The 26,409-nt window shown below is 34.9% G+C and overlaps 12 protein-coding genes and 1 non-coding gene across 13 annotated transcripts; 1 reads left to right on the top strand and 12 right to left on the bottom strand. All coding sequences in view use genetic code 12, as the record gives it.

The window, feature by feature from the left end:
• Positions 1–277: 277 nt before the first annotated feature.
• DEHA2F05566g (DEHA2F05566p) lies at positions 278–1,948 on the bottom strand (the record flags this gene model as incomplete). The annotated part of the gene is made up of 1 exon (XM_460603.1): positions 278–1,948. The coding sequence occupies one exon, from the start codon at positions 1,946–1,948 to the stop codon at positions 278–280; it is 1,671 nt and encodes a 556-aa protein (XP_460603.2).
• Positions 1,949–2,269: 321 nt separating this feature from the next.
• On the bottom strand, positions 2,270–3,622 carry DEHA2F05544g (DEHA2F05544p; the record flags this gene model as incomplete). Its single annotated transcript, XM_460602.1, has 1 exon — positions 2,270–3,622. The coding sequence occupies one exon, from the start codon at positions 3,620–3,622 to the stop codon at positions 2,270–2,272; it is 1,353 nt and encodes a 450-aa protein (XP_460602.2).
• Positions 3,623–4,894: 1,272 nt separating this feature from the next.
• DEHA2F05522g (DEHA2F05522p) lies at positions 4,895–8,053 on the bottom strand (the record flags this gene model as incomplete). The annotated part of the gene is made up of 1 exon (XM_002770705.1): positions 4,895–8,053. The coding sequence occupies one exon, from the start codon at positions 8,051–8,053 to the stop codon at positions 4,895–4,897; it is 3,159 nt and encodes a 1,052-aa protein (XP_002770751.1).
• A 169-nt stretch (positions 8,054–8,222) lies between these two features.
• DEHA2F05500r lies at positions 8,223–8,293 on the bottom strand. The gene has a single exon. It is a non-coding gene; the product is annotated as a tRNA-Gly (tRNA).
• A 228-nt stretch (positions 8,294–8,521) lies between these two features.
• Positions 8,522–10,312, bottom strand: DEHA2F05478g (DEHA2F05478p; the record flags this gene model as incomplete). The annotated part of the gene is made up of 1 exon (XM_460600.1): positions 8,522–10,312. The coding sequence occupies one exon, from the start codon at positions 10,310–10,312 to the stop codon at positions 8,522–8,524; it is 1,791 nt and encodes a 596-aa protein (XP_460600.2).
• Positions 10,313–10,477: 165 nt separating this feature from the next.
• Positions 10,478–12,973, bottom strand: DEHA2F05456g (DEHA2F05456p; the record flags this gene model as incomplete). Its single annotated transcript, XM_460599.1, has 1 exon — positions 10,478–12,973. One exon carries the CDS (start codon positions 12,971–12,973, stop codon positions 10,478–10,480), a length of 2,496 nt encoding a protein of 831 aa, XP_460599.2.
• A 433-nt stretch (positions 12,974–13,406) lies between these two features.
• On the bottom strand, positions 13,407–14,981 carry DEHA2F05434g (DEHA2F05434p; the record flags this gene model as incomplete). The annotated part of the gene is made up of 1 exon (XM_460598.2): positions 13,407–14,981. One exon carries the CDS (start codon positions 14,979–14,981, stop codon positions 13,407–13,409), a length of 1,575 nt encoding a protein of 524 aa, XP_460598.2.
• A 126-nt stretch (positions 14,982–15,107) lies between these two features.
• DEHA2F05412g (DEHA2F05412p) lies at positions 15,108–15,893 on the bottom strand (the record flags this gene model as incomplete). The annotated part of the gene is made up of 1 exon (XM_460597.1): positions 15,108–15,893. One exon carries the CDS (start codon positions 15,891–15,893, stop codon positions 15,108–15,110), a length of 786 nt encoding a protein of 261 aa, XP_460597.1.
• Positions 15,894–16,052: 159 nt separating this feature from the next.
• DEHA2F05390g (DEHA2F05390p) lies at positions 16,053–17,669 on the bottom strand (the record flags this gene model as incomplete). The annotated part of the gene is made up of 1 exon (XM_460596.1): positions 16,053–17,669. The coding sequence occupies one exon, from the start codon at positions 17,667–17,669 to the stop codon at positions 16,053–16,055; it is 1,617 nt and encodes a 538-aa protein (XP_460596.2).
• A 126-nt stretch (positions 17,670–17,795) lies between these two features.
• Positions 17,796–18,857, bottom strand: DEHA2F05368g (DEHA2F05368p; the record flags this gene model as incomplete). Its single annotated transcript, XM_460595.1, has 1 exon — positions 17,796–18,857. One exon carries the CDS (start codon positions 18,855–18,857, stop codon positions 17,796–17,798), a length of 1,062 nt encoding a protein of 353 aa, XP_460595.2.
• Positions 18,858–19,095: 238 nt separating this feature from the next.
• Positions 19,096–20,574, bottom strand: DEHA2F05346g (DEHA2F05346p; the record flags this gene model as incomplete). The annotated part of the gene is made up of 1 exon (XM_460593.1): positions 19,096–20,574. One exon carries the CDS (start codon positions 20,572–20,574, stop codon positions 19,096–19,098), a length of 1,479 nt encoding a protein of 492 aa, XP_460593.1.
• A 234-nt stretch (positions 20,575–20,808) lies between these two features.
• Positions 20,809–23,193, bottom strand: DEHA2F05324g (DEHA2F05324p; the record flags this gene model as incomplete). The annotated part of the gene is made up of 1 exon (XM_460592.1): positions 20,809–23,193. The coding sequence occupies one exon, from the start codon at positions 23,191–23,193 to the stop codon at positions 20,809–20,811; it is 2,385 nt and encodes a 794-aa protein (XP_460592.2).
• A 270-nt stretch (positions 23,194–23,463) lies between these two features.
• Positions 23,464–26,391, top strand: DEHA2F05302g (DEHA2F05302p; the record flags this gene model as incomplete). Its single annotated transcript, XM_002770704.1, has 1 exon — positions 23,464–26,391. The coding sequence occupies one exon, from the start codon at positions 23,464–23,466 to the stop codon at positions 26,389–26,391; it is 2,928 nt and encodes a 975-aa protein (XP_002770750.1).
• Between the last annotated feature and the right edge of the window lie 18 nt (positions 26,392–26,409).

The following is a 26,409-nucleotide window of genomic DNA, read 5'->3' as shown; positions in this document are numbered from 1 at the left end:
AGGTGCAAAATTCCTTTAGATATGGGGACCAATTTATTGAATCGTTGCTTACATTTCTACAATGATATATACTGCGCATATCATTTCATCCATGTCTTTTGAATGATCTTTATATATTAATAATCTTTTTATCTGCTCTCCCATATTGTACTTTTCTATGTGTTCTAAGAATATAGGTATGTCAGTACGTGAAATCCTTATTATTAATTCAGCAGTGACCCAGAAAACCTATAGCAGTATGTATATTAGTTTGGAACACTTGGATCGGTAAAATTGTTTAATTTGTAGAATAATCATCCTCGTACTTAACATTAGGTTCACCAATTTTATATTTGTCGTATCTCCAAGTATGGAACCATCTTCGGATGTAAAACCAAGCTACACCCAGTAGTAAAACTGATGTACCTACGACAGGAAAGCACCAGTACGGTATTATCAGCTGAGATGACGATGAATCTGATGGTGGTGGGAAGAATGGAAACACCGCTAAAAATATGTTAGAGAATAAAAATATAACAATGCATATAATAGGAGCAGAAAACTTAGACGTATCATTATCATTTTCTACTGATATTAAGGAGTCAAATTCTGTATAGCTGTCATCATTCAATTGAAGAATTAAATTGTCGTTGTCATCATAGATACTGTTATTAGCTGAATTGGTTTCTAATCCATTTCCAGTATTGTGTTTTCCCCATTTCTCACCTCTGCTATTCAAATGCAAATAAATTAACCCAATTGTTATTAACAAGTTGATCCATGTACCAGGGTATATATATAAATTAACAACAAACTCATATATTTCTGATGATGGAGGTGCAACCATAATGATAACAGTAATAAACCAATGCAATAATAACGAATTATTTATATCTTCAAAATATTTGGAAAAAGGTAAGTAATTGTTTCTCGCAAGCTCTTGATTAACATGAGCATGAGCAAATGATACCACCATTACATTTCCAAGGTTAGAAGAAGAAATTATAATTGGTAAAATCCTTGATGTGATGCTTTCGCCAAAAACCTTATTGAAAAATATTCCTGCTACCAACACCCCACTATCTAATAACTCTTGTTTAGGAATCACAATTAGATAGGATATAATAACCAAAAAGTATAAAATTGTTGTTATAACAACAGCGGATGGGGCAGCAATCGTAAGAACATGGTAAGGATCTGAGACTTCCAGTAATACGTAATTAGCATTTTCCCAACCCTTAAATGAATAGATGATTTCTAATAGAGCTACCGAAATTGAATAATAGTTATTATCTTTTTTGGTCGTAGATTCAAACAAATTTGAGAAATTATCAACAGTGGTAGGTAACTTTATTATATCAACCGAGACAAGTAAACCTATTGCAATAATTAGGACCAATATGAATATCTTGAATACTCCTAATAGATTAAATAATGAAGTACCTTGATTTGGAAACTTTATATGTAAAAAAATGCAAAAACTTATACATAATACCCCTATGATCTTAACACTCCACTCCTCTTCTTTAATTTCCTCTCCATTCACGGCGAATAATACATATTTTCCAAAAGCAAAAGCATTACCAGAACTGAATCCTAGTAAAACCATTTGAAAGGAATAAATACATCCCATTAGACCCTTCGGTTTACGAAACACCCTTAACAAGTAGTTCTTTTCTCCTCCATTTGTGAATGGTAAATTTAATGCAAACTCCAAGAATATCACTAATCCACTGAAAATAATTATTCCTCCTACCAACCATAAGAACAAATATAATCCAACGTTCCCCTGACAGTATTGAAATATTATAGCTGGCGTCAGGAAAATCCCCGTACCTATCATTTTATTCACAATTAGAGACATACATGATAATGTCCCTAATTTATGATATTTTCTTCTTTCTAACAAAGGCATTCTCGAAAAAGTCGATGACCCTATGGACACCTTTGGCAATAATGTTGGCGCCATTGTATGCTAAGTGATCTATCGTCGTCTAACTCTATATATATATATAAATTTTCTTTTTTAACCTACACTTTTTCATATCCAGTTATCAACTATGGTTATCAGTAAATTTCACGTGACTAAGTGAGTCAAAATCTACAAGCCATACTGACATGTTATCGGTTATCAATGGATTAATCTATTATCTATGTTTTATTAAAGATTAATTTAAAGTTTATACTATACAAGGTATCGAAGGTTTATCGAAAGGAGTTCTAAAAGCCTGTTTTAAAACCCATATTAAAAATAAACAGCGAATTATGAATGAAAATATGCAGGTGAGACTCAGTTGAATAACGATTCAAGATCAAAGAAATCTTTGCCCAATCCATGACCTTTTATCAAGTGATTGACACTGACACTGATACCACAGTTCTTCAATACATTTAATTCGTCGATGTTACTCATGATTTGGTTGATATCATCGTTGTCAGAGTAGTCTTGACTAACTCCGCTAGGTTCAGTGGTGGAATCTGTGGAACTGGAACGTCTCAGAATATGCGAATAGTAATAAGATTTCTTATCAACAAAGGTCTGTTGTTCGGCATCTTCATCAATCTTCACTCTGTATTCACCAACGATATGAATAGTATCGTTGACCAATTCGTACTTTGGTAATATATTATGCTTGGAGTGATCGTATTTTTTGTCGTAGACAACTTGTTTAAAAGTTGGGTCATTGTTGTTTTTGTTTTTCCATGATGTAGTACAATGGGAGACATCGTGGTTGATGGATGGAAAGTTGACATTCAAGGCCACATTCTCTGGTAATATTCCTTGCTCTGATGTCGTTAATTTGTTAATCAAGTCAATCACTCTAGCATTAATGAATTTTATGTTTTTGGTAAAGACGTTCTTTTTCAACAATTGCTTGGATAAGACGTTTTGTTGGATGTTGAAAAAGGTTTCGTCTTGGAAATAAATGTGGTGGTCATCACCGGTAGATACACCAATGACAGGGAATTTCTTCAACATAGTTAAACGCATCATCGAATCCAATACGTTATCCGAGTTTGGATGGTTTTCGTGGAATAATGGCTGATGGCTAGATGTTGAAGGAGTCAATGATAATCCTTCATCAGGACCCAAGACGACCAAGTCAGGCTTGAAGTCGGGTTCAAATTGAGGCAAAAGCACGTCAAACGCAATCAATAAGGACTCCAATGGCGATGCATTCACGTACCAGACTGATTCGTCCAATGGATCTTGTCCAAAGTAGTTGTTTCTGACCGTTTCAGTAGACCCGCCGTCAGAGTTTTCCAAGTCTTTCTTTAATATCACATTCTTGGCCCCGCGTGGCAAGTTGTTCAACTTTTTTATCGTTTTGTAGTACTTCTGGTGCACCGGCAACAAGTGTCCGAAATCTCCTCCGTTGACGATCTCGCGTTTTTCTTCTTGCTCTCCTTGTTCTCTTTTAGAAGCTCCGTTGTTCTCACTGGCAAGACCCGCCTCAGTGATATGCCCATTATTATTCAAAGGTGCTATCAATTTGACGTTATGACCCTCGGCCTTTAATCCAGCGTACAAATGACGGGTGTTTTTTGACACCCATGAATTTTTTGACGACATCAAGATATTCAATCCTAATGTCAAGTTAACAAATTGCAATGCAATCACTAATAAGGTTTTGATCAACATATGGGTTTCTTTATGTTTGTATTTTATGCTTTCGCTATATTAACACTATTCTAGTTCCAATAGATACTTATTCAACACAAATCAGTATATCGTTTGATGGACTGTGTTGAAAAATATATACGTCTGGTATTTCTTCAATATTTGTATGCTGGAACAAAATTCTTAATTATGGCCCATTCTACTACTTATATAAGGGTAAAAACTTTGAGAAAAACATACTGCATCTCTTAAGCCACATGGTTCAATAACATGCATTGACCCACATGCTATCTATTTTGACCTTCCCACTAACTGTTTATCGGAACTCTAATAATAGCCACATGGCGCTCTAATTAGAATAATAGGATGCTGAAGTAGCCCATCGAAACGTGGTTCCAATTTCCGAATAAGGTGCAGGACTAATTGGCTGCAAATTTTCATAACGGTCCACGTGTATCAGGACCGAGACAAACGGCCTAAAGGGGTTCGATTGGCTCAATGTACCGTATGCATATAGACATGCACAATTAGCAACGGGTAAAACATCCATACAATAATCGAATAAGATCTACAATAGTAGCTACAATCGTAGCTACAAGACGCAATACTAGTTACAAAGAGTACAATAGTATATATAACTTCAAATACAGCTGTAAATAAACCAGAAAGGATAAAATTAGTCAGAGACCTTTATACGGCTACCTTAAAGAGTAGTGAATACGACCATAACGAAAATAATTGCACCGATGATGTGATAGTTTTATTGATATGTCTTAGTCTGCGGATACTACACTACGCATGGTATGTTTTGCCATATGCTACGTATACTATGATATCTACTACGATCTATATGTATATTATAGAGGTTATATAGTAGACCCGGTATATGGCCGATAACAGCTAATGTTGAGCTAATACGATTCTCCTTTCGGAATTACGATGGAAAAATGAGCTTAAGGTCGCAGTCGATCACGTTTACGGGACATGGTATATGCGACCGAGCGCGGGACCAACGTTTGAAGGGTAGCAGATTCACTACTTGGAGCCCGAATATGCAACAGGCTGAATAGACTAACCCAAAGATGGTAGTTTCGTTGTCTATCGTGATATTAGTCCTTAATGGGAGATATCTTGCTCGCTTACGGCGTGACTTAAAATAGAATGGTTATTTGCGTGGCCACGGAAGCATAGTTAAAACATACATGGGCTATTCATATACAGCTGACTAACTAATATACATCTATGTATGCCTTATCTGCTGATTCTAGTTACACATGGTGCTCAAAAAGATGTCTAGTTAACCACTTCAAATATATCTGTGAATATCTTCTGATCCGAGACGTCCAATGAGCCAAAGATTATGCTATATTTGGCATTATCGTTGGCATGCAATCTTTGACTGAACTGTTTGAAGATTTGGAATACATTCAAACTGTCTAATGGAGATGCAGCTAGAGGGTCCTCTATCAATTCTAGGTCTTCTTCGTCGAAAAAACCGGAGTTCTTTAACTTGACGTTTTCTTGCTGCAAAAAGTCCAAGTACTCGGTAGTGCTGGCTTCTGGTTCGTGGGTGAGGTCCTGTGCACCAGTAACATCATCGTCGTCATCGTCGTAGTCATTGTGGTTTTCCCATGCATCGTCGTAGGGTTGGTCCGAAGTAAACTCAGACTCACTGAAGTTCTTTCTTTTGTGTTCCAAGTTTTCGATCGCTTTGGGCAACGTCTTCATGATGGAGGCGAGCTTCGACCCGATTTGAGCGACTATATCGTTACCCAAAAGATTCAACGCTTCGTTGTTATCCATTAAACTGATCAATCCAAGTGTCGATAACTTCAAGTCATACACACGTTTCAAAATGGAAATTGTTTTGAACCATTCAACGAAAAATGGTACCAATTGGTGATGGTTTTGCAAGTTCATTAACGTGGCATTTGAGTCATGCACCATTGCTGCAATGATAACGTTCTGGATGGTGATATTAAATGAACTGGACTTGACGTGCTGTTCATCTTGTTGCATGCTTTGTGAGATCTTCAAGACGCTGTTGACCAAGTTCGGAATGTACGCTTGTGCCTGAGTTTGCAACATCAATATGAATGTTTGAGCTAATTCACAAGCAAGCACGATGTCGTTGAACCCTACTTGTGCATCTTCACTCTCGATTATAATGTTGAAAATATTGTAGAAATTTTCTACTAACTGTGGTGATTTCATAAGGTCTTCTTGCCCATAAATCAAAAAGTTCTGTAAACACTGGCTTAACTCTTCCGTGTACATCAATGCTATACCATCTGTGAATGATTGGTAAAGATACGTAAAATTCTTCCACATAATTGGGCTAATAGATCTTGAAAGGAAGGTTGAATTTTCCATCAATTCACCTACTTCAGTTAAAAAATCATCTATCTTATTAATCAAGACAAATTCAATAACTGGAGAAAATACTTCTTCCAATTTAGCACAAATCTCCCGGGAATTTTCGAATGATAAAAGAACTGTAATCATTGTATTTAACAAGCCTACTGCTGCCATAATTTTATCTGTCTGATCTTCATATTCTCCATCGAATTCGTCCACATCTACTTTTGATGCTTCATTGATATCAACTGCCAATCTCATAAACTGCTCAACCAATTTTGCCATTAAATCAACTCCAAATGGTTGTAATTGCTCAGAGAAATTCTCAACACATTCCTGCATTACTGCTGAAATTGCATCATTATCAATTTGATTAGACAAGTCCAATAACTTTGACATTGTAGGTAATATAATAGTCGATAATGCTTCCTGAAACTCTGGCAAATGAATGTATGCCTGAATAACCAAGGCACATTCAAAATCAACTGGTAAACTTGATTCTTCATTAGATGTGCTGAAATTGTTTAGTATTCCATGGAATAATACTGACAAATTGTCTTTATTCTCAAAGTTCAAATCAGCAAATTTCAGAGATACTTCCAACGTTCTTGCCTTTAAGAAATCAAACTTAGAAGAAAGATTAGGAAAAACTAACGCCGTCAAAAATTGTTCCATCTGAGAGTAATATGGCGAATGTGGTATGACAACGTAGTGAGATATCCCTCCCATTAACCTCAATGCACCTTCTCTCTTCTTAGCAACCTCAAGTGTTTCTGGCTGCTGCTGCAAATCAGTTAATTGATTATATACAAATTTTATAATTGGTTCCAACGTTGTCTTTTTCCGTTTATCAACAAAAGTAACTAACAACCCAAGTGCCGCGACATCAGGCGTATCAAACTCATCATATATGTCAAAATTAGAGTGTATGTACTCATGGGGATCGGTTTCAAAAATTTCTAACACATGGTCGGATGGGCATAATAATGGATAGATTAAATGAGATACCAAGTTTTCAAAGTAAGGCTTGATTAATACCCATGTTGGCTTTTGCGTAACACAGTGACTTAAAAACTGTAATAAATAATAAATGCATGATAGACTTAGCCATCTTTTTTTTGAACACCACTGTTCTATGATTGATAAGAAGTTAGTTATTAAATGAGGTATGAAATCATCACAAAACATTTTCTGAAAGTCTGTGTATGCAAATTTTTTAGATAAACTTTTTGATGCATACCTTGTAAAGATACGGTATAAATTAGCAACTGCCCATTTATAACATTTTGAAATTTGCAAAAATGATTTTTCCTGTTCACTTAAGGTAGAACTCAATACATAAGTTGGTGTATTCATATTGACAATTGATCCATGAAATTCACCCCAAGCAATCAATGATTCTCTAGTTTGTAAGACAACTGGCAAATCGAAATATGTCACAAATTTATAAACTTTGAGGATTAGCTTTAATATTTCTGCTGTCAACTCAGTCATATTCTCAGAATTGGCAATTATAGAGTTTCCGATGTTTAATAAATGTGGAAAAACCTGTACAATGATTGCATCCAATTCACGCTCTCTATCACTATTGGAAACCCATCTGAATTTTCTAGATATTTCACTAAAACATAATAATCCAGTATACAACTGTGAAAAATCTTCGTCTTTGGTGGCCCCAACCGGTACTTGCTGTAAAAGAGCGCCTGTTGTCTCTAAAAGGTCTTTCCAATTATTAGGAAAGTCATACGAAATCAAAACTCTCAATACTGGTATCAACTGTTGCTTAGTGTTATAGTCACTTTCAATTAATACGGGTAAAATACGATCCCTTATACCGGGCTTCTCATCATTGTCAATCTTATTCTGTTTTTCACTTCCCCAATATTTAACAACTCGATTCTTGAAAAATACAGCTGCAGCTTTCTTGATAGGAAGACTTACCGCTGGATTATTCGATGATATAATATCAAGACAACCACCCAAAAATCCTGGTGTTAAGACTAATTGGCGAAGTTGCAATTCAGCTTGATGCCTCACTGATTGATCGGATTGCAACGTAGCTGAAAAGCACTCTAACAATAAATTTGCATCCATAATTAATATATCGACAGTGTTCTGAGTCTATAGTTTTTCGGTCTTCGTAGTTTTCGTCGTTAACAATTAGAAAGATCTATTTGACTATATGTCCATTTGTCAAATAAAATCCTTCTAGCTGAAAAAAACTTATTACACAAACTTGTAATGATTTTTTCGAAAAAAAAATTGCGCGAGCCGGGAATCGAACCCGGGGCCCAGCAATGGGAACGCTGGATTTTACCACTAAACTACCCGCGCATCAATCTTCAAGTTAGCTAAACAAAAATTATATAGCGAAAACATACTGCTCTTATTATTGCGATTGATTTCTATTAATTCCTATTATTTATTACCTACATGATACTTACAAATCAAACTATTACATTTCTTACAGAGTAATTATCTATATTATGCTTAGGTATGTATTAGAACCAGGTATTCTGATATAGTGTACAAAACTCGATTATGAAAATACTTCTATGGATCTTAGTCTTCTTCCTCTGCTTCTTCTTCGTCTTTGTCTTCGTCTTCGTCATCAGCTTCCGCATCAATAGCAAATGAGGCTACATCAGCTTCTTCAAAATCATCACTCTCACCATTTGCAATAGTGATATTTTCTGAGTCATCATTATTAACCATAATATCGGTCAGTTCTTTATCTTCTTCGTCATCAGATTCGATACTCATGTTATTAAGATTATCTCTCAATTGTGTTTGAGATTTCAATAATTGTAATCTACCTTGCAATCCTAATAATCGAGGCATTAATTTCATGCCTTCAGTTAATCCTGTTTGCAATGTTTTAAGGTTGTCGTGCTGATCTGGTTGTTTGGCAATAAATCCACCATGTACTAGCAAAAGCCATTTCAACCAAACAGACAACGCAGAATTTTTAGAGGGTTGCGATGCGACCTCTTTGCTGATAATCTCAAATAATTTTGTAATCAAAGCTGATGAAGACTCAGATGTAGAAAAAAGCTTAATCGTTTCTTTGATGTTATCATCATTGTTGTTAGATGAACATAATCTAATAATCTTTTCTTCTGTGGTTTTCTTTGAAACGTTCAATAACTTAACCAAGTCTTTATACAATTTATTAACCGCAAGGTTATTTATTTTAGTGGTCTCAGGAAATTCAATATCATCTATTCTATTATCAACCACGCCATTGACTTTCTCGTTATAATCAATGGAAACTTGTATTTCACCCGCTGAGTTGAAATTCCAATTAATATTCTCGAACTTAGGCTCATTACCATTATACCAAACTCCAATTAAACTCTGTTTTTCTCTTAAAAAGACATCCATGAAAATTATATTGTCTATCGAATCATGAAAATTTGTCTTAATTAAGCAGGTTGGGATTTGTTCTTGGTGATTCGAATCGAAATCAATTTTGAATACTTCAACACCTTCTGATGTGACTGCCATTAAAAGTTCTTCAGTCATATCAGTATTTGCAATTAATTGTACACCATATATTTGACTTGTAGAAGTTTTAAAAGTACTAAATTTGGCAGAATCTGAAGTATTGTACAAATAAATCTGATTCTCGTTTTCTCTTACCACAACTACCAAGTTTTCTTTGAGACGTGATTGTTCAATAATACTAATAGGGGAAGCTTCAGAAATTTGTGGGAACGTAGTCAACAATGACTTTTTAGGTTTTGATGGGTCAACTAAGTATAAATTATTGGATCCTATTAATATGTGTTGAGATCTAGAAGACCCACCTGTCTGCCTAATAGTTTTTGCTGATTGTATTTGTTCATCTTCCTTAAATTTAAAATTCTTCACCTCTTTACTTTGTGCCAAAGAAATCTCAACTATTGACCTACTTTCTTCTAAAACCCCCCAGACCGAGTCATGAATTAATGAGGGAGTCAAACTGATGATCTTATGCCCGTAGGATATTCTATCGATAATGTCATTGTGGAGTGGTGATAAGATCAATATATCACCATTTTCTAAGGCAACTGCTAAATTCTTATTATCTGATGTAGCTTCATCTAAATCAGACTCTGATGATGATTGTCTTCTTTTACCTCTTTTCTTTGCTCTTTCAGAATTATTTATTCCAGAATTGTTTATCCAACAACATGATGTAACGATTTCATCTGCCTGTAATTCGATTTTGACAATTAATGAATCCAATATGATTGATTCCGATGCCTTTTTATTTATAGGGAATATCTGTACCTCATTTCTACCATTCTTCGAGATTATATTGGTGAAATACAAATTGCTATCATCTAAACATCTTCTGAGATCACTCATCTTGCGAGTAGGTATAGTTAGAATGTATGTAATGTTATTCTTCAATACTAAATCTATATCTCTTCTCTGCTCTTCTCATAAAAATTTTGGTGCGCAGATTTTCTTTTTTTAATTTACACGACTCTGTATTCTAGATAGATACCTATATACAAAAAGGCTATTAATTTACTTTGATTCTTGAATCTCAATCATTTGTTGGACTTGCAATTTGCATAGATCTTTCAAATCTTGAACGTCAGCTCTTAATTCCTCAACTTGCTCGGATTTTTCCCCGATTAATTCTAGCATTGTTTCTTCTTGCCTCGACTTCTGATCTATTTCAGTTTGCAATGTAGTTATTTGTTTCTTGAGACTATTGACTTCTTCCATTAATTTAAATTGCTTTAATATTTCCTGCTGAGCTTGTTCTTTATCCAAAGACAACTGAGTATTTTCATCTTTCATAGTACTTAATTCAATTTCCAATCTCCTTATATTTGAACTCATTTTGTTTATCAATTGAATATTATTATTACCAGATGTTGGAATGATACCCGATATGCTACCATTACCCATATGACTTGGGTATTTGGAATTGAAGGAATAGTTATCATTGGCTAGCTCAGTCGCCGTATCGACATTGTCCATTAAGGAAGCCAGAGAATTATTATGCGACCGGTTCATAAATACTGCGGAGTATTCTCTCGAAACAGCTGGTGTGGTTGAAGATTCACCAAATTTTATATCTGGCCATCCAGAATTATTGTACGATGCGTCATTAATACTATTTGATGAATGGTGTTTCATAAGTTTTGGAGGTTCAAGGTTAAGATGCAAACCGTTTAAATTTTGCCTGTTTGGGGAAGTTTGTTCAAATGGACCCAAACTAGTGTTACTATTATTCTTCGATTTTTCTAATGACTCTGTCAACTGCTTAATTTTAGAATTAAGGTTTTGGCGGTCAGTATTGTAAATTTGCTGAAATTTATCAAATTTCTCTTGTAATTCTTGATAATCAGTATCTTTAACTTGGTTTTGAAAAACAATTTCTTCTTTTTCATTTGTCAATTCGTCAAACTTTTCAATCAATTGATCATATTCTTCCATTTTTCTTTGTAAACTGTTTTGAAGCTTTTGAATTTCATTCATTGACTTCGATTTAGACTTTTTCAAAGAATCCACAGATGAGGTCAATACATCTATCTTATTCAATAGATTTGATTCGATTAATTTCCAATTTTCTTGTGAAGATAAATACTGTTGTTGCAAACTATGATGGTTATTTGACAATTTAACAAATTCTTCATAGTCTATTTGTTTAGGATTCAGAATGGTATCAGTGTCATTTCTTTCACAATTATTGTAATCTTTATTGCCGCTCAAACTGCCAGGAGAACGCTCATTTTCGACTCTTAAAGACTCAATTTTGTTTTCTAGACGATAAATCTCCTTTGAATTCTCATCTCTTATACTGCTTATACTTCTTTTCAAGTCATTAATAGTGGTATTTTTTGATTCCAATTCAAGAGAATTTTGCTTCTTTGACATGTCAAATTGAATTTTGAGTTCATTCAATTTTTTTATAGACTGTTTTCTTTCAGAGGACTCAGTTTCGTAAAGTCTTTGTTGTTCCTTATATTTTCCCTCCCAATCTAGTTGCTTTTCTTTCTCTAAATCATCATTAGATTGAGATAGTTTTTTAGAAATGTCATTGTAATCGTCAATCAATTGATTAATGGACTTGAATTTATGCTTTTTTAGGAAGTCTTCTTGCTCATTCAATTTAAGTAATACTTGCTCATTCTTTTTTGAATAATCATTCAATGATTGCTCTAAATCATTATTTGATGCCTTTAATTTTTTAATACTTTCGTTTAGCTTTAATTCCTTTACGGATAAAACTTGTCCCTCTTTCATTAGTTGTTCAATTGTTTCATCTTTAGATGCCAACTGTTCTTTCAATTGGATTGTCTCTTTATTAATATTTCCAGGTTTAGACGATTGTGACTTCAATTGTTTATTTTCTTCAGATAACTCGGAATTATTAGCTTTCAAATTCTCTATTTCGGCCGCTAGTTGTTTAAGTTCATCCCGGTATTTACCGTCTGATGCGAGCTCACTTTCCAGTCCAGTTTTACCTACCTTTTCTTCGTCTTTTATGGTAACTTTATTCTCAGCTAATGGGTCGTTTTCCTCTTTTATGATTACGTTCTTTGGTTCATCGGAACCAGTAGCTGGAGGAGTTCCAGCAGCTGATGACGTCGGTGTAGGAGTAGATGATCTCTGTTTTTTTCCCTTTGCTGCTAATGCCAATCTCTCCAGTAATGTTAATCTTTTCTTCGTTTTAGGAGGAGTATCAGTGGTTGCAATTGAAGCTTGTCGGGCTTCTTCAGAATCAACTACAGTATCGGTTGGATTTGATTCTGATACAACAACCGCCGGTATATCTTGTTCGTGATCTATTCCTACTTCATTATTCTGTTCAGTATCAGGTTCTATGTTAGAAACGTCTTCAGAAATTATTGGATCTTCGATCGCTGTCTCGTCGACTGTGCTTTCCTCTCTATCTGTTTCTTGTGATTCACCTTCCTCTACAGCCTTCGTATCCGGTTTTTTCATATCAATATCCTTCTTCGCTACCTCATTCTTCTTGGTAGCTTTCTTATTGTTCTTTTTCGCCATGCTTTCTCAAGCTATATGAAGATTTGCATCGGACAATGCATAAGTTTTGAGTTGACCATTTTTTGCTCCCTAAGATTAATCTTATAACAATATGCAGTATATGTTTTCGAGAACCATTTTTTGCAATAAAAGCAGTCAACGGGTATATCGTCGAAACAAAATGATAAACTTGATTATATAGATAAATATACTCATGATAGTATTTAATTGTCCCATATATTGTTAAAACATTAATTCAAACTAATTATTATTTTTTTAAAAATTTAATTCGAATAAATGCATTTAATTACAAAATCTAACAAATTATATAAATCTGCGAGATGATTGATACTGATAAATCTATACAATCAGACAAAACAATACTTTGAGGTATATATTTAGCAATATATATATATATATTATATAATATTTATTTATTGTTGATTTCTGAGCTTCAATTACCAAGTTTTTCAAATACAAAACCTATATAGAAGCCTACAGCTTCTTTTTCAAGTCCTTCAGCTCCATATTTTCCATCCGATCTCTTCATTCCCTCGATTAAATTTTTATTTAATTTGGAGAAATATTTCGGTATTTCTTGGTTAAAAATGTCAATAAAGTTTTTCTTATATTTTAAGACCAAGCCATATTCTTCACATAAGCCACGGAAGACTTCAAAAGGAACAACATATTCTGGAACATCGTCGATCGCATCCTTTAAACTATAATTATATCCATTACCAAAAGGTGGTCGGAAGACACCTTCATCTGGCGGATCTTTATGGAAAGTAACCGAGTATAAATCATTACCAAACTTTCTATTTTCTTGATCAATAAAAGCACGATTCACTATTTTATCTCTAATAAAGTCTGATGACGGAATAGTGCCAATAAGCGTACCACCGGCCCTTAACGACTTGGTCACGTTTGTCAATAGTTGATGCACCTTCTCTTCTGTCTCAAAGGCATAGTGCATTGCAAATTGTAAAGAAACACAATCTACAGGAAACAAGCCGTCTATTATCCCAGGAAAATTTGGCTCCAAAATTTCAGGTATACTACTGCTGAAACAGTCACCAGTAGCAAAGCATGCTTCGAAATTATACCTTCTGGTATCTCTTTCCTTCTTACTTTCGGCTGTTTGTGGAATAAAACGAGCCTTATTTCTTGAATATCTCGAAAATGCTTCCTTAATCGATGCATCTGATATGTCAATTCCAATATACTGATCGACCGAAACGAATTCACATTTATTTAAGTCTCCTCCTTTACCGCAGCATAAATCAAGTATGACAGTTGGGCGGTTGGAGTCTGGATTGGGCTTAACCCAATTACCCAATAAGATATATTTAATAGCATTATTGAAGTTTCTTAATTTGTAAATGGGTGATTTCGTTCTAGATCCTTGAAATTTTGATTGTTGAGTCCTTTGATTATAATGTGACCTAACGATACTGTTGATGTCTTTGCCTTCTCTATTGTTTATATGACTTTGAAAGGTTTGATATAAATTCGATGATGGATTCGCAACTGCGAGATTACTGTACGGAGCTACGACATCATCTTCAGCTTCATCGTGTGCTCGCTTCTTATCATATTGACTAGATGTCGTTTCAGTAGGTGGCCTTCTTACTCTATCATTCGAATTGACAGAGTTAGTCATATATTTGGAATACCTTTCATCTGGGTTATTAACTGGAGCAGTCGGCGTTGCAATCGGTGTAGATCTTGAACCATATTTATCATACTTATCAGTTGTCTTACTCTTCATCCACGCTGGAGTCTTTTTATTTTCATCGTTGTATACCGAAGATATAACCTTATTATTGCCTTTGTTCTCTCTTCTAGAAAAAGAATCCGATATATCTATACCATCATCTGCTTTAATCTTCTTGAGCGGTGGCTTGTTAATATCGGATTTGGATTCTTGTTTTGAATGTTCTTCTGTATTTTTCACGTCTACTTCATCCTTATTAATAGGAGAATTAGAGCCCAATGAGCTGGCAACGCCTGCTTCTTTATCTGACATACGGTGGTAGTAATATCTGATGGGAATACCTATTATTATACATTAAAATTTCTTGAAATAATCCACGACGACATTATTTTACATATCGCGACATTATATATTCCAGTCACTTTATACTAGCTATGTTTATAAATTTGATCTAATATCAAAGATCTCTCTAAAATCTTCAATGATTGGAGAAAGAAATTGCTTCTTATTTGGTATGAAATGCCCTCCTTCGTGTATGTATTCTGTCAAATTCTCATTCTTGAACGTTGTTGACAAATACTGCGACCGAATACCAGGAACGGTCATATCTTTAGAGCCATATATGTTAAGGATTTTAGTATTTGAATGCATATCATTATAATATCTCTCATAACTGTTGATTATCTTTACCTTAGTCTTATATTCGTTTATATCGTCGATGTGATAGTTTAAATTCAACTTGTTGTCCTTGGATGGGTCAACTGGCTCAGTAAATGCAAACCCAGAGAAAAAGACCGCAATCTGAAAGTTTTTATGATTAGGGAGTAACTCGCTTATTACGTTAGTTACAATTGCACTCATAGCAGCTCCCTGTGAAAATCCTATTATACCATCATAAGGGCCATTTGTCTTGATATATTCTACTAAAAATTTCAATGATTCATCAAAACCTTCATACACATTTGGATCTTGGTGTTGCCACCAGCATCTATTACAATTCTGGTCAATTATAGATTTCCATTTTTGGTCCGCATCTTCCACCTCTTCAGCTAATATAAATGGTAAGTCCTCTTTGTTCTTAATTACGAATGGCGGATTTACGTAATCCAACTGGAGGTTAAGTTTCTTTGTAAGAAGTTTACGAAGTCCTGATGACTTTTCAGCAAATACCTTTCCACTCTGCAAATACCCGGGCAAACATAGTATTTTCTTAGTTACTGTCATTACTATTTATTATATTACAAAATAAAGCTTGAATTAAATTTGAAAATAAATGAAATAAAAAATTTTAGCTTTCTTGACAGTTTAATTTTTGACGGTCTTTGAAAAATGTTGCAGAATAAATGTTATCACGTGTAAATGTATTAATTGTCTATATCCTATTTACATTATAAAAGTATTTACACTCTGCAAAGTATTTCGACTAGGATTAACTTTCCTAACATTTAGCAAGAGGCCCACTTGTTGTTTAACCAAATCTTTATTAATTTTAGGACAGCATTGAAGTGGGGCCCAATCTAAGTCGAAATGCTTGCACAATAAAACTAAGACTAAACCAGCGCTGATATCCTTTCCAGTGTCACAAAGAATCATAATAGTATTATTTTTTGAAGCATTTTGAAGATTTATTTGAGGGATAAGCGTAGGAAAAATTTCCCTTAGTTTCTTTGATCCTTTCTTAGAAGATTCAACTTTATATTGCAATATAGTGACTTTTGGATTATCGGGAATATTCGAGATACTGAATAACTCACTCAATATTACTAACTGACTCACATTCTTATACGTAGTAATGAAAGAGTTATAGTTCATGTTCCTGTCTATGATACCAAATATTATTCCAGTATCATTGGAATCAGTTTTCACATGACTTAAATCTAAATCAAGATCCTCGTTGGATAACAAAGCTCTATGCTTCACATATTTTTCGTAAGTCCTATTCATCCTCAAGACGAGTTCATTTTCCGAAATCCAGTCATAAATATATCCCGTATCATTGTCAATTATATCATCATTTCGTTTACCATTATCAGCAAAAATATGTTCCCAGAAAAATCCGGAATTGAGATTGCCATTACAGATGTCTTTTGTAGCCCAAAGCTCGTGGTCATCCGCAGAGCCTTGAATATAATACCAAGAAGTTAGTTTTATCTCACCATTAGTCAAATTGTTTCTAACTGTGAGTATTGAACCACCATATACATTCGTCTTTTTAGACGCTGTTACGCATTGAACCAAGAAATAAGTTCTTTCAGTATTTGACTCTTGTCTATGATCAAAGAAAAAAGAATCATTGTTAACAATTTCTTCATCATTATTCTTACATCCTGGATAATGCCATTGGGGTATTAAGGGCTTTTTTTTTCCATCAAGATGCAGCATTAGCTTTTCTTTAGTAACTAAACCTAACTTCTTTACCTCTTTTGCAAAAGAGTCTATGAGCTTCGAGATTTCATTTCTTTCGCTAGCAAATACCATATATTTTGGTGTTGAGACCCAATTGTGTTCATTCTTCAAGGACAAAAGAAATTTGGCATCGGTAGAATCTTTTTCTAATCCAAGTCCATCTAGTATGTCTTTATCACTGTCCCCTTCATATAGTATAGTATTCAAAACAGCACACCAGATTGGAATCGTCTTCAGCAACGCATCAGGCATAAGCTTCCCTTTTCTTGTTGAATCAATTATTGCAATACCTCCGTAAGCACTTATTATTGGTAATAGATGAAAATTTAATCTTCTTAAAGAAAATGACCATTGACCTGTATGGCCATCAGTAGATTTGAAATAAGATGTATCCTTTTGTTCATTTGGCGGTAGATACCATAATCCACATCTTTCGTTAGGAATCAATGGTAATTTAAACTTATCCTTCGTTGTTTCAACAAACAGCGCATCGTATATAATAGATTGAAGCCTATTTTTAATGGATAACGAGTCTTTTCTAAGCTCTTTAGTTACACTATTTATATCCAAGTGACTTAGTGTCAATTTATCCATTATTAGTACTTCAATTATCTACCATTATTCCTGTTGGTACAAAATGTGCTTTGCGCCTGATTTTTTTTTACTATTATTAAAATCCGTTATATATACAAACTATGCAAACTATACAGGCAACAATTATTAACGTTGTTTCATTTTCCTAGCCTTCTTCAAAGCTGCTAACCTTTGCTCTTCTTCAAGTTCTTTACGATCTTCTAATTCAGCATTGCGCTTGGATCTCCTCTCTTCTTCCCATATTTCTGCACCGGTTGCTTCCATATCATCCCCAGAGTCGTCATTATCATATCTATCATAATACGATCTTTTCTTACCTCTATTAAAAATTGCCCAGATTTCATCCCTATCATAGTCTGGTACATTTGAATTCCCATAATCAGCTTCTTCTTCATCAGATACAATAAACGATTCGGAGTATTCATCTTCGGAATCGTTGTAGGAGCGAGATCTATTGCTTCGAGTATCACTAGGTTTTGTCTTACCAGAAGACTTTAATTTCTCCTCTAGTTTCGTTGATGGCTTTCTAACAGGTAATGGAGCCCTTGCTGAAGGTTTATTATCATCTGAATTAGAATACTTGGAAGTTGTGGGGCGACCTTCTTTTCTTTTAGGTACATTTCTGTACCCTTCAGTAGGCGCAGAGCTGGCCCTTGACAGAGGTTTATGTTTAGAAGTTGTTGGACGAACTTCAGGAGATTTTGCTTTTGGTTTAATGGATACTGATAGTTTGCTTTGGTCAATTTTTGATGCTTTTTTCATTAAATCATTAAAATTCATCTTTTTAACAGGTTTATGCGATGGTGGTACGTTTGGACACATGTTAGCACCGGAGCGTATACTGGAGTTGTTCATTCTACCTACTCCGTTGTTATTCTTGACCTCATTGTTTCGTGAGCTATTGGTATTGGTTCTCGGGACACTTTTTGGCTTCTTCGGTGCTAATCCTTTCTTTTCTCTTGCTTCTTGCTCTTTTCTCTCTCTCTCTAACTTACGCGCTGCCTTTAACCTAGCAACTACAGGATCAACAGTTCTAGTTTCCCCATTGCTGTATCTATACTGATTTTTATTATTCAGTTCTTCGGTACTCCTGTTGGTTTCAGGTGTCCCATCTCTACCAGATTGATTTGTTTTAGGTATAATTTGACCTTTTCTTTTAACATGCTGCAATATATTCGATAGAGACATATGTACCTAGTAATGAAATCAGAACAAGTTGGGGTGACTGACTGATATGAACTATTCACAATTAAGGCCTGGTCATAAGATGGACTCAAGTACATTGTGAATAGCGAACTCGGTAAACACACACCCAATAGAGATATACCTAAATTCAATGTTCCTTTAATTATAAATATCTGTAAGCTTTTTATAGATTTGTATAAATAGTTATATAAATAGTTGTATAGAAGGCTCATAAGAAAATCTAATCCTTTGGACCAATCATCTTTTCTGGTCTGACCCATTCGTCGAATTCTTGTTCATTTAAAACACCCAATTCCAAAGCAGATTCTTTCAAAGTTAAACCCTTCTTGTGAGCATTCTTGGCAGTCTTTGAAGCAGCATCATAACCAATCTTTGGGTTTAAAGCAGTAACCAACATTAAAGATTCGTGTAAAGTTTTCTCGATTTTGTCTACATTGGCAGTAATACCTACAACACAATGCTCTCTGAAAGAAGCAGAACCGTCAGCAATTAATCTAATTGAAGACAACAAGTTAGAAATCATGACAGGCTTGAAGACATTCAATTCGAATTGACCAGATGCACCAGCAAAAGTGATTGCAGAGTGGTTACCGAAGACTTGGGTAGCGACCATTGTTAAGGCTTCATTTTGGGTTGGGTTAACCTTACCAGGCATAATTGACGAGCCTGGTTCGTTTTCTGGCAAGGATAATTCACCGTAACCACATCTTGGACCGGAACCCAAGTATCTGATATCGTTGGCAATCTTGAATAAAGAAACAGCAACGGTGTTTAAGGCACCTGAAGCTTCAACAACGGCATCATGAGCAGCTAAGGCTTCGAACTTGTTAGGAGCAGTCTTGAAAGGAATAGAAGTCAACTTAGAGACTTCTTCAGCAATCTTAGAGTCAAAACCTTTGACGGTGTTTAAACCAGTACCAACAGCAGTACCACCTTGAGCTAAGAATTGCAAGTTTGGTAAAGTCTTTTCAATTCTTTCAATACCGTTGGTTAATTGTTGAACGTAACCAGAAAATTCTTGACCTAAAGTCAAAGGAGTAGCATCTTGTAAATGAGTTCTACCAATCTTAATGATATCCTTGAATTCATCAGACTTAGCTTGTAACGCATCACGTAACTTGGTTAACTCCGGAATCAAAGAGTTAGAAATTTCAGTAGCAGCAGCAATGTGCATGACTGTTGGGAAAGTATCATTAGATGATTGAGACATGTTACAGTGATCGTTTGGATGAACTGGCTTCTTGGAACCCAATTCACCACCTAAGATTTCAATGGCTCTGTTGGAAATAACTTCGTTAGCATTCATGTTAGATTGAGTACCTGAACCAGTTTGGAACACAACCAATGGGAAGTGGTCATCCAATTTACCTTCCGCAACTTCAGTAGCAGCTTGTTGGATAGCCTTGGATAATTTAGGATCTAAAGCTCCTAAACCTTCGTTCACAATAGCAGCAGATTTTTTTAAAATACCAAATGCTCTCACAACCGGAATTGGCATTCTTGCGGCTTCACCACCGATCTTGAAGTTATGCTTGGATCTGGCAGTTTGGGCACCGTAATACTTAGCTGAATCAACTTCGATTTCACCGAAAGCATCTGATTCGGTTCTGGTCGAACTTAATAATGCAGAAGTTGACGATAATGATCTTAATTGAATAGATCTAGCCACTGGGGTATATTTACTGGTTAATCTTAACATTTTAACGAATTAGTCTCTTCAATAGAAAATACTACGATGAAGAACCGTTTAATATAATAAATATAAGACTCTGGGGTTAATAAATATTCGGCTCAAACTAGCGGGTGCTCGGTGGAGGTCGGAATCGATAAAGTAAAATTTAATTGGCTGATTCGCGTCATAAATTAGGATGCAAAATATTCACAGACGTGAATACGGTTTATTTATAAGCTATAATACACTTAGTTCTATAATTTAATCTATACGTATACTTGAATTAGATAGTTTCAGTTTTTTGAGTTTGAATCTTTCTAATTCTTCAAGAGAGGGCCATGACCAAGCTAGATAATTTTGGGCATTCGATTTTGGATCTTCGCCTATGTGAGCGTATGTAGATTTCGCACTGTCTTCTCTGACCTTTTGAACATGCTTGATATATCTCGAACCATACTCAGTAGGTAAGGAACCGAGGAGCATCAATAAGGTGAGATAATTGGGCCTGAAATTCAAATTTTCCCACCACTGGATGATGGTTGACAATTCGGAAATGTAGTCATATTTCTCGAGTAAATGGATATATCTTTGCCATAAATCATCTTGTGGATAAATTCCGGGGTCGTTGTCAGCTTTTCCGAGATCTTTGTCAAATGCTTCAGTCATTACATGCTGCTTGAATTCATGGATCGCAACTTGAGGTGCATACATATCACCCCACATTATACAAGATGCCTTATCGTTTCCGTCAACCTGTTTCATAGCTGCCTTAATTAAAGCAGACAAACATGATTCGTCAGGATTGAAGTTATTCTTGTCGAATAACTCCAGTTTGTATAATTCATATAAGTTCTCGGGTTGAACGTTTATTTCACCATTGAGCATAATTCCAACAATCTTCGATGTCTTCTTTTTGAACCCCGTATCATACAAATACCTTGCATACGAGAGAATTGACGAGAAATTCCTGAAATTTTGCGGTGACTCTTGATCTTTGATGGTAGTTATGGGGTGTAGCTTTTTGTACTTGTCCCAAGGATATTTGACCTCGGGATGAGGTCTATTCCTTAAATGCACATTTCTGTATAGAATGGTTAAGTATTTAGGCAAAATTGAGCTAGAATGTGCCATTGCCAATAAGGAATCTTTCTCTTTGGCACCCGAGTTTTTCTGTAAAATCGAAATGAATTCGTCAATGTCATCTAATGTCTTGATTGGTTGTAAGAGTATTAATATGATATCTTTTGTGATCAAGATTCTTTCTTTGTTATTTACAAGTTCGAGAAGAATCTTTTTAGATCGCTTTTCATCAAGTAGACCAAACTCATTAAGCTTTCTTATAAATCCTAACCATAGTGTGGCAGATTGAAAATAATCTGATGCCCCGTTGTTAAAATTATGGAGTAATTCTTCTGGTGTAACTGAAAGAAATATTCTAGTGAAATGATAAGCTACCATAGGTTTTGAATTCGAATGATGTAAATCTAAATGCATTAAGTTCTTTTCAGCTATTTTGAATAACTTTTCCGATTTTTCCTGTGATATATTATTTATAGCTAAAACTATTCCCATGTTACCCTCAATATTCAATTTTGAATGTACCTTCTCTCTTTTATCTCCAACTTTGGAAAGAAACTGAACCACAACTTCCTGAGTTTTGATAATGTTTGCCATAATATTGGGTTTATAGGTTATTGAACTCCTCAAATAATCAAAAACAAGTTTCCAAATTATCCCATTAAGAAATTCTTGAGTTACAAGCAGAAATTGGTACCCTGTAGTAGTATTAGTGAAAAAATGGAGGGATCTGAAAATTAGTTCCGGCAATTTGTGTGAATCGTATTGAATTCCATAAAAAATTAAATTGTTTATACAGAGTTTTAAATGCTTTATTCTTTTATGATATGCAGCTCCTATATCTTTCATAAAATCAAGCCATATATCAGCCTGTAGATAATATTCATTTTTTGACATAGGCGTACGAAGTAATATATCTGAAGTTATGCATGGAGGAATTTTAGAGAGACTTCTCAAAGACTCGCAACTCACACTGACACTAGGTGCCATTATTGAATGCATCCATGGTACTAAGTCTCTCTCAATGGAATATTGTTGTTTATATGCTCTTCTGGATAAGGCTAGAAAACAAAGAAGGGCCATCTGTAGCGGTTTTATAAAGACACTATTTGTATTGTATGGAATATCGGTACCTGCAAACTTTGAGATAACTTCAGATGCCATTAATTCTAGCAGAATCCCTGATTGCTCTTCAATTTGTGATCTAATTTGCTCATAATTGAGTTTCGTAGTCTTCGAAGTGACAATTTTATTCAATATGATGGTGAGATGTTCGACTTGATTTGCATATTGGGATTGAAGGTATTTTGAATCAAGACACCTATCATCAAGAATGTATAGCAAGGATAGGGTGGTATGATAAATAATAGGTTCTAGCAAGTTTTGCATTTTGAATGGATTGGGTAGCACTTGGCCTGACACCTGCATTTCATGTATCTTTCCTTCTCTTTCTTTTTGAAGTTTGACTAGTAGATACTTTATAGATGGCTCTATAACAACATACTTCTTCTTATATAATAGCCTTTCTCTATCTAATGAGCGGTAGAACGACCGATGTGGTTTGTCCATAGTTCTATCAAATATTTGGAGGTGGAGCCTATCATGTAATCTAGAATTAAAAGTCCCAAAACAAGCTTTATTTATTAGGATTTTACAATCAAGCATCAACTTTAGTCGCTTGAATCGATTTAATAATATTATCATTGTTCATGCATAACTCCACTGGATCGAATGGGCTAAGTGATGCTTTTGATCTAAAATATTTGAGCTCAGATTTGAAGATTAATATCTCAGAAAATAGAAAAAAAGTTTACACAGTTCAACTAATGAAACAAATATATGTCCGAGTATCGTTACAAGGAGCTATTAAAGGAGAGCTTAAAAGGTAGTGAAGTAGATAATGGTACAAATACAAGAAAAAGGAGAAAAACCGGTGGACAATACGTGTTCAATGGGCTAGATAATACAAAAATAGAGAATCAAGAAGTGATTACGATATCAGATAACGACCAGGAAAGTGAGGATAGTGTCAATTCTAGTGACTTTGAGGATGTTAGCTTAGATGATGAAGAAGAATCGCATGGTCTAAACCTATTTCCTGATAATACAGATTCAAATGACAAACAAGAATCTTTATCTATAACCATAAATCCTGTTCAAGAGGAGGTTAAGAAGAAAAGAAAGTTTAATTCTATATCTAAGAGTGAAAGGGAACAACGGAGAATTATACATCAGATGTACGTGGGACTAATGTTAACACATGGTGTGATTAGAAATAGATGGTGTAACGATTACAATTTATTAATGGAACTTAAAAAGAATGTTTCGCCTCAAATCTTGGAATTATTGCACCAAAAAGATTCAGATGATGTATTGCCTCTTGTAAAGTCCAGGAGGTTTCTAGACGGACTCAAGAAATTGATGATGATGTATTCGTTAAACTATCGAGTTACTTCTCAAGGTCTAGTACGCAAGAATTGGAATGAATTGTCAATCAAGCAGTCGAAGATCGAAGCTAATGTTACTTTTAGCAAGTTTTTTAATTTAGTTACAAAATTTAGAGGTTCTCGCGATATAGCTGCTCAAGGCTTTGTAAGTCTATTACGATCAGTCGATTTGAATGCAAGGCTAGTTTTTTCATTACAACCTCCCGATTACACTTCGATTACAGAGCTCCCAAAAATTAATAATAATAATCAGACAACTTCATCGCCCGAAGTTACTCAGAGCCCTTTACTTCAAAGATTTGCTTCTCGAAATAGTAAAAGGAATCTTTTAGATTCAATGAGGAAAAAATCTACTACTGTAACAGACGAAGTAAAACATGCAAATTACTTTGAAGATTCATCATATCCTATATTTTGGGTCGAGGTGTGGGATAAATATGTTAAAAAATGGGTAAGTATTGACCCTATTGTGCTTCAAACAATCGAAGTTCCGCCGATGAGACGAAAATGCAAATTTGAACCACCATCTACGGATATAAGAAATCAGTTAACTTATGTAATTGCATATGATAGACTAGGAGGTGTTAAAGATGTAACCCGGAGATACAGTCTATATTATAATGCTAAGACTGTTAAGAAGAAGATACATTTCAGATCTGAGGAAGATGAAATATGGTATAATAGAATACTTAAAGCATCTTGTCTGCAGTTGAGAAGAAATAAAATTAATAAGATAGATATTTTAGAATCCAAGGAATTTCACACAAGAGATTTAGCTGAAGGAGTACCGAATAATATTGCTGATTTCAAAAACCATCCGGTGTATGCATTGGAATCACAGTTGAAGCAAAATGAAATAATTTTTCCTAAAGACGAGAGCAGTACCTGTGGATTTTTTAGGAATAAGCTGTCAAAAAAATCACAAGAGAAGGCTGTTATTCCTATCTATAAAAGATCACATGTTCACGGTTTGAGATCTGCAAAGGCTTGGTATCTTCGGGGAAGAGTGCTAAAGGTTGGAGTGCAACCATTAAAATTAAAGAAGAAACAAATGCATCAGAAGCAACCAACTAGTGATGATGATGAGGAAGAAGAAACTACAAGGCTCTATGCAGAGTTTCAAACTAAACTATACATACCTCCACCTATTGTCCATGGCGAGATTCCTAAGAACGCTTATGGAAATATCGATATTTATACTCCTAGTATGCTACCAGATAATGGATATTTAGTTGATACTACATCACAATTTTCAATGAAGATTGCAGAAAGAGCGGCAAAAATAATTGATGTTGATTATGCAAAAGCTATTGTTGCATTTGATTTTGGCAAATCTGGCAAAAAAAAGTCTCAAAGCAGAAATCCCACTGCAAGAGAGGGAGGAATATTAATTGATATTCAGTATAAAGAAGCGGTATACTTAGTTATGAATACTCTCTTAGAAGAGGAAGAAAGCTTGAAAAGAAGAGTAGTCGAATTGAATTCATTGAACAATTGGAAGTACTTTTTGACGAAATTAAGAATATCCGAAAGATTAAATAAAGTGCATGGTAAACTAAACAGCGAAGATGAAGAATCGAATTTCACTGATGAACTGGAAGACGATGATTTTAGTATACATAGTGACAATTCCGGTAGTGATACAAAAGAATTTGGAGGCGGTGGCTTTTTCATTAGTGGTAATCCTGAATCAAATTCTGCTACAGAGAAATATGAAGCAACCCCTGAAGGTTTTGAAGAGCCATATATAGGGAAACTGGAAGGAAATGAAGGAGTTATGGAAGCAAAGTATATGGTCGAAGATACGGATTTTATAGAAGAAGAAAGTGGAGGCGGATTCTTTGTAGAAGATCCTGAGCCTGAGGCTAAGTATTCACAAGCAAGGATTGGTGGGCCACTGATCAACGTAGAACTAGACGATATGCCTGATTATTACTTCAAACAGGATGAGAACGGAGAGTTGATATATGATCCGTCTAGTGATGGTAATCAGCTTAGGCTGGAATCTAGTGGTGCTGATGGTACTGACACCCCCAAAGGGAATCATGACTTATCATGCACATATTTATCTAAGGAGGCTTTACCTGATAGAGTTTTAACCCAGGACGATACACACGAGGAAACTTCACAAATGATTCTTTCACCCGAAGCTGCTAATGACATAGAAGCAACAGGAAAGACTATAGTTGACAAAAATGATTCAAGCGTATCAAGCTGTGGGAAATCACTGAGTGGAGTAGAAAGTTTCCAAGACTCTCTAGGGGAAGAAATTGCCAAAGAGGAGCAAGTATTTGGATTTGAATATAGTGATACCGATTAGTTAGTAATTATATTTAAT

Source organism: Debaryomyces hansenii (assembly GCF_000006445.2).
Source record: "Debaryomyces hansenii CBS767 chromosome F complete sequence".
Classification (NCBI taxonomy): Eukaryota; Fungi; Ascomycota; class Pichiomycetes; order Serinales; family Debaryomycetaceae; genus Debaryomyces; species Debaryomyces hansenii.
This window is presented reverse-complemented; position numbering and strand designations above follow the sequence as displayed.